Below are 6,835 nucleotides of genomic sequence, written 5' to 3'. Positions count from 1 at the left end.
CCCTACATTTGAACCCTAAAGTTCAAAGTGGGGATACAGCCTTGACACTTGTAATGGTTCCATCTTCTAATTTGGCCTGGAAGCATGACTCCTGCTTACAGTTAAGTGAGGCTCCAAAAAGTGGACCTCAAGTGGCTCCAAACGTTCTCACTAAAAACCCCCAGTAGAGGTGCTCACATACTGAAGATCTGAGGTTAGTATTAACAGCAGAATTGGCCCACTCTCCATTATTTGACCTCTGGATACTGCAGGTGATTGAAGGCAATCCATATGTCTTTGAGAGGAAAGGCGCCAACTGTTCTATACACCTTTATGGATGCTGTATTCAACTTCTTGCCAATCAGCAGTAGGTATTCATTCGTTATCACCCTCATTTGGACATATAGATAATATGCCAATGAATTATTTTACTGTAGGTATGAATACAACATGGATTTTTATTTAATGTGTAATAAATTAAAATTTAGTCTACATGGCCTCCTGATTAGACCAAGAAACTATGGGTCAATCCCCGGGCTCCACTAAATTCAATGGGAGTTCTGTCATTGACTTCAATGGAGCCAGCATTTCAGTCAGGGAGTCACCAACAGTGCAAGAGGCGGCTTTTTTTTTTCTTTGCAGTGATTAGTACGGATCCTTTCCAGAGGCAGTTTAAACAGGTTTGAATCATTTGAGTTCTGGGTTAAAATGAGCTAATAAACTCAAACCAAATCTCACTGACCATGAACATGAATACTGAGGGTAAAATTCACTCCATTCAGAAGGCCAGCACAAAATCTAGAGTGGGATTTATGTCAGGGCTGGCTCCCGGCACCAGCTAATGAAGCAGGTGCTTGGGGCGGCCAATACAAAGGGGCGGCACTCCGTCCGGGTCTTCGGCGAGAATTCGGCGGCGGGTCCCTCAGTCCCTCTCTTTCTCTTTGAGCTGCCGCCGAAGTGCCGCCAAAGAGGAAGGGAGGGAGTGAAGGACTCGCCGCCGAACTGCCGCCGAAGAATGGAGCGGCGAGATTGAGTTGCCGCTGAAGTGCCGCCGATCGGCTTTTTTTTTTTTTTCTTTTCCCCCAACGCTTGGGGCGGCAGAAAACCTGGAGTCGGCCCTGATTTACGTGCTACATAGGCCTTGTGTGGGCCCACTTCTGAATAGGGGTGACTTATACCCTGAATGCATACTGTTATTCTTGGTATTGGTGTACCATCAAAACAAATAACTTAAAAAAAAAAAAAAGGAAATCTCAGATAAAACTGCCTTATTTTGGGTGATAAAACAGAGCTGAACATGGTTTCCACCAGAAGCAAAACAAAATATAAAAAGCAAACCAACAAAAATCAGCCAAGATTTCTTCTAAACCCATTCAAAAGGTTTCCCATCCTTAGTGAAACTTTTGGCACACTAAGTCCAAAGAGAATCCGAGCCAGTGTTTTTTCACTTGGATTTATCCATGTTCTGTTGTTAAAGATTCACACAGCTCTTATCTTGACTCTTGGGTTCCATTCCTTTTCTTCCACTGACTGACTATGTGACCTTGGGCAAGTAACTGAACCATGCCATGTCTCAGTTTAACCATCCATAAAACAGGGATGATACCGGCATCTACCCCACAGGGCTGCTGTAAGGCTTCATTCCTGTTTGTGAAACTCTGAGATCGTTGGATGAAAAGTGCTATGGAAGTATTATTAAAAATAAAGGTTCAAAGTGCACAGTTGCAATGCACCAGGAGAGAGACCAGGAACCAGAATGTGATGCTCTGAGAGTCAGAAACTGCTCCCTGTCCGCCCCACCGCCTCTTCTCTAGTGGAAAGTAAACTACGTGAACTCTGTATCTGTCACACAATGCTGCTTCTTTGCACTGATCAGCTGTACTGGCTGATGCATTTATGGTGGAGCCAAGACTCCTCCCACAAACTCCTTGGCCAGCTGTGTGGGAAGGGACGTAACACCCTTTTGGGTAGTTGGCATCTCATGCTCCCATATTTCCCTGCATGGGCGTATAGGGCAACTGACAACGCTGCCCTTAGTTGGTAATGGATATACATTTTATATACTATAAATGCAGGGTCTGACCTGCAGTTAAAGGAACTTTGATATCAATGGGAATATTTTGCTGAGTGAGGACTGCAGGCTCACTCCTGTAAAGTAGATTTTTTTTCAAGTCTGAGTTTCTTATAACATTGATTTTTTTTTTTAAAGCTGAACTCCCCATTGATTTTTACTGGGAGTTTTACTTAAAAAGAAATCAATGGCACAATGTGGGAGAGGACGTGTATTTCAAGCATTCTTTTTTCACTTACCATTTCCTGCACCTGAAAGCAAAAAAACAAAAACAAAAACCCACAAGTGTTTTTTTCTTATGGGACAACAATGTAATAATAAAATAGCCCTACCAGAGTTTTTGTCAGTTGAGGTCTCTATTCAGCAAAGCACTTGAGCATATGTTTGGTTCTCACTGAAGCCACTGGTTTCTTTGGGATCTAAGCATATGCTTCAAATTAGGTATGTGCCTAAGAACTCTGGTGAATTGGGCCGTGAGATCTGTATAATTTCATAATGATACCCTTGTGCAGATGTTTTCCCCCACCCACCCCCAAACAAAAACAGATCTCACCTTTACTTTTCAGGTAGGACACAGTTTGCTTCATTACTGGTGGGATTAGTTGCCCTTTATTTTTGTCCTTGAGACTGTTGAAAGAAAATAAAAGTGCCACTGCATTTAAATGACATTTATAGACTAAAAGAAAGGAGTAGACTCCAAATAAATCTAAAAAGATGCATTTTATACATACATTAAGCAGGTGCCTGCACCACACAAGAGTTTTTCTACAATTATAAAAAATAACCTCCCCCCACAAGGCTCTAAGGCTAACCCCAGCCCAAACCAATGCCCTATTGAAACTAGAAAGTCCAAGTTTTAGACAAAGAGCCATGCCTAAATGCCTTTTTTCCTTGTAGAAATATCTATCTATCTATCTACACACACACTTCATGCCGAGTAATAAGTAAGTGCTGTTTACTGTTCTGAAACAGAGTCAAGGACAAGAAGGCAGAATGATATTCCAGACTAACTTTACCCCACTTTTGATTGTTTTCACTCTGGTTATTGTTCTCTTAGATTAGCAAGCCACAGCAGGGTGGCTTATAACAATGCGGCAGTGACGACAATGGTGATGTTTTTGATTGGATTTTGCTGTACGTCTTAGTGGAAGGGTTTTAGGAAGGCTTAAAGACAGACAGAGAAGGAGTTTGCTGTGAACGTTTTATAATAAGTCTTGATCAAGGGATGCTGCAAGTTTAGCGGGCTTTTATCATGTTGATTTTTCTTTGTCATTTGTCTCCTTTTAAGCTACTGTGTATGTATAATTAAAAGGATATTGTACTATTTATTTTTGAAGGCAACGTGATGCAGTGAGGTTGAGTTTATTAATGCTCTGAATGATTCCCATGAAATGAGATTTCTCTCTCTCTCTCTTTCATGAGTGAGCAGCTGAGGCTAAAATTGAACACAGCGTTTTTTTGATCTAGACACATCAGAAAATTCTGCAATTTTCTCCCTTATTTAAAAAAAACAACAGAAAAATATGTTTGGCTTTGACAGGTTTTGAAAGTATACCAACAAGAAGGTCAGTATTTGCTGAGCATTCTGTGACGTTGTGCAGTCTATATGGTTTTATAAAAATATGATAATAAGTGAATATCATGTAACTGGGATATGCTTCACGCAAAAGGTCTCTTGTAAGGTATCATTACAAAGCTTATAATTTACTGAGTGTGATCATCCTATTTGTATAAATGTATCACTCTTCTATCAAAAACTAGAAATATAAAATATAACTCTGAGGGCCTATTGTAATTATGCAAAGTGTGGGCCATTAATGGTGGTTTGAAATCTTGATGACTCCCATTAACCAGGACCATTGTCTGCAGATGGCTGTGTTTTACCTGTGAGTCTTCCTGTATGTGTGTGTGCTGGCAAGTGGGTAATGAAGTCTTGCAGTAACATGTGATTATGTCACCTGAACTGGAATCCATCTTTAACCTGGTGCTTTTCCAGTGAGGGGGGGTGGAAACCCAGAGGGACAAAGGGTTCCCGCCTTATGCAAAAGATATATAAAGGGGTGGAACAGAACAAAGGGGAGAGAAGAGCCATCATGAAGAATCCCCTAGCTACCACCTGAGCTGGAACAAGAGCTGTACCAGGGGAAAGAATTGTGCCCAGGCTTGGAAGGTGTCCAGTCTAAGGAAAAAACTTACTGAAGCATCTCTGAGGGTGAGATTATCTGTATTCAGTTTGATTAGACATAGATTTGCGCATTTTATTTTATTTTGCATGACTTACTTTGTTCTGTCTGTTACTACTTGTAACCACTTAAATCCCACTTTCTGTATTTAATAAAATCACTTTTTACTTATTAATTAACTCAGAGTATGTATTAATACCTGGGGGAGCAAACAACTGTGCATCTCTCTCTATCAGTGTTATAGAGGGCGAACAATTTATGAGTTTACCCTGCATAAGCTTTATACAGGGTAAAATGGATTTATTTGAGTTTAGATCCCATTGGGAGGTGGGCATCTGAGTGCTAAAGACAAGCACACTTCTGTGAGCTGTTTTCAGGTAAACCTGCAGCTTTGGGGCAAGTAATTCAGACCCTGGGTCTTTGCTGGAGCAGACGGGAGTGTCTGGCTCAGCAAGACAGGGTGCTGGAGTCCTGAGCTGGCAGGGAAAGCAGGAACAGAGGTAGTCTTGGCACATCAGGTGGCAGCTCCCAAGGGGGTTTCTGTGATCCAACCCATCACACATTCCACTAGTGTTTTAAAGCACTCAACAATAAAAAGGGCAGATCGCAGGTTTAAGCATGGTATATATTTACATACATAGTTCTGTGTTTCCTATTTGAAATCAAAATCATGTTTACTATCAAACTCTCAGCACTAAGAAAAAGAAATGTTGAGGTCTGTGAATGTGTTAATGATCTTTGAGAGATTGCAATCACTGTGGCTGATACACAGAAAATATAAAATGTTCATCCAGGATCACACATGCATCAAGCCATACCCTCCCAGCACTATGATTAGTTGGAATCGCTCATGTGGAAGGGTATGCTTTTTTCATTTCAGATATATTATGATTTCTTCTCTCCCACAACCTATGTGGTTTGCTTGTTATTTTGTAAAAATAAATGAATTAAATTAGTTAAGGTATATTTAACAAACTCTGAGAGCTGGTAGGTAAAGGCCCATGGGAACAAAAGCTAAGGGAAAAAGGAGTTCAGGAGAGCTGGCTGTTTCTCAAAGAGATAATATTAAAAGGCACAACAGCAAGCTATCCCAATGAGAAGGAAAGATAGGAAGAACAGTAACAGACCAATATGTCTGCATAAGGAGCTCTTTAATAATCTGAAAATCAAAAGAGAAATCCTACCGAAAGTGGAAACAGACAAATTGCTAAGGAGGAGTACAAAAGAATAGCACAAGAAAGTAAAAACAAAATCAGAAAGGCTGTGGCACAAAATAAATTATGCCCAGCAAGGGACATAAAAGGCAATGAGAAGAGGTTCTATACATAACTTAGGAGCAAAATAGAAAAACAAAGAAAAGAGTGGGTCAACTTCTTAAAGGGGAAGTAGAGCTAATAACAGAAAGAAGGCTGAGGAGTTTAATGCCTATTTTGCTTTAGGGCATGTCTACACTTACTGGTAGATCGGCACTGTTGCAATTGATGCGAGTGTTGATTTAGCGGGTCTGGTGAAGACATGCTAAATCGATGGGAGAGCACTCTCCCATCGATTTATGTACTCCACCTCCCTGAGAAGCGTAAGGGAAGTCGACGGGAGACACCATCCCATCGACACAGCATAGTGTAGCCACCGCGGTAAGTGGATCTAACTATGTCGACTTCAGTTAAGTTATTCACATAATTGAAGTTGCGTAAGTTAGATTGATTTACTGCGGTAGTGTAGACCAGCCCTAAGTCTTCACTAAGAAGGTTAATTGTGATCAGATGCTTAACACAATGTTAACCACAAGGTGGAAGGAACATAAGCCAGAATGAGGAAAGAACAGGTTAAAGAATATGTATACAAGTTAGATGTATTCAAGTTGTCAGGGTCTGATGAAACTGATCCTAGGTACTTAAGAGAGTAGCTGAAGCAATCTTGGAACCATTAGAGAGGATCTTTCAGAACTCATGGAGGACTGGTGAGGCCCTACAGCACTGGAGAAGGCAAACGTAGGACCTATCTTTAAAAGTGGAGACAAAGAGGATCCTGGGAATTACAGACCAGTCAGCCTAACTTCAATACCTGGAAAGACACTGGAACAAATTATTAAACTATCAGTTTGTAAACACCTAGAGGATAATAGGGTAATAAGTGATAGCCAACATGGATTTGTCAAGAACAAACAATGCCAGACCAACCTAATTTCCTTCCTTGACAGGGTTACTGGCCTATTGGTTGGATGTGGAGAGATGCGGGGGGGGGGGGGGGGGGGGGGGGGGAGGAGGGCAGTAGACATGCTATATCTTGGTTTTAGTAAGGCTTCTGACCTTTCCACATGACACTGTCATAAGTAGGGCCCTACCAAATTCACGGTTCATTATGGTCAATTTCACGGTCACAGGATTTGTGCTGTATGGCTGACAGTGCACATGTGAAGAGCAGCAATTACTACTGGCATTTTGGAATAAAAGATGTCTTATACTTCCTGTTTAAACAGCAGCAATACAGCAGAATATTTTCATATGTCTGCATCATATTATAACAATAGGCCAGTTTTAAACGGATCAGTTCTAACACACACACACACACACACACACACACACACACACACACACACACA

General features: G+C 41.1%; 1 protein-coding gene across 3 annotated transcripts in view; it reads right to left on the bottom strand.

The window, feature by feature from the left end:
* The window catches only part of LOC112109791 (proline-rich protein 5), a 423,972-nt gene that overhangs the window by 23,674 nt on the left and 393,463 nt on the right, over positions 1-6,835 (bottom strand). For all 3 annotated transcript variants that reach the window (XM_026652268.2, XM_029911678.1, XM_024204427.1), the window contains one exon: positions 2,604-2,677. In XM_026652268.2, coding sequence (XP_026508053.1) covers positions 2,604-2,677 — 74 coding nt within the window. The remainder of the gene's footprint in view (positions 1-2,603; positions 2,678-6,835) is intronic.

The sequence above is a fragment of the Terrapene carolina genome, unplaced genomic scaffold (assembly GCF_002925995.2).
Source record: "Terrapene carolina triunguis isolate 2854851 unplaced genomic scaffold, T_m_triunguis-2.0 Scaffold112, whole genome shotgun sequence".
NCBI lineage: Eukaryota > Metazoa > Chordata > Testudines > Emydidae > Terrapene > Terrapene triunguis.
Note: the sequence above shows the minus strand (reverse complement) of the source record. Positions and strands in the feature narration are given on the sequence as shown.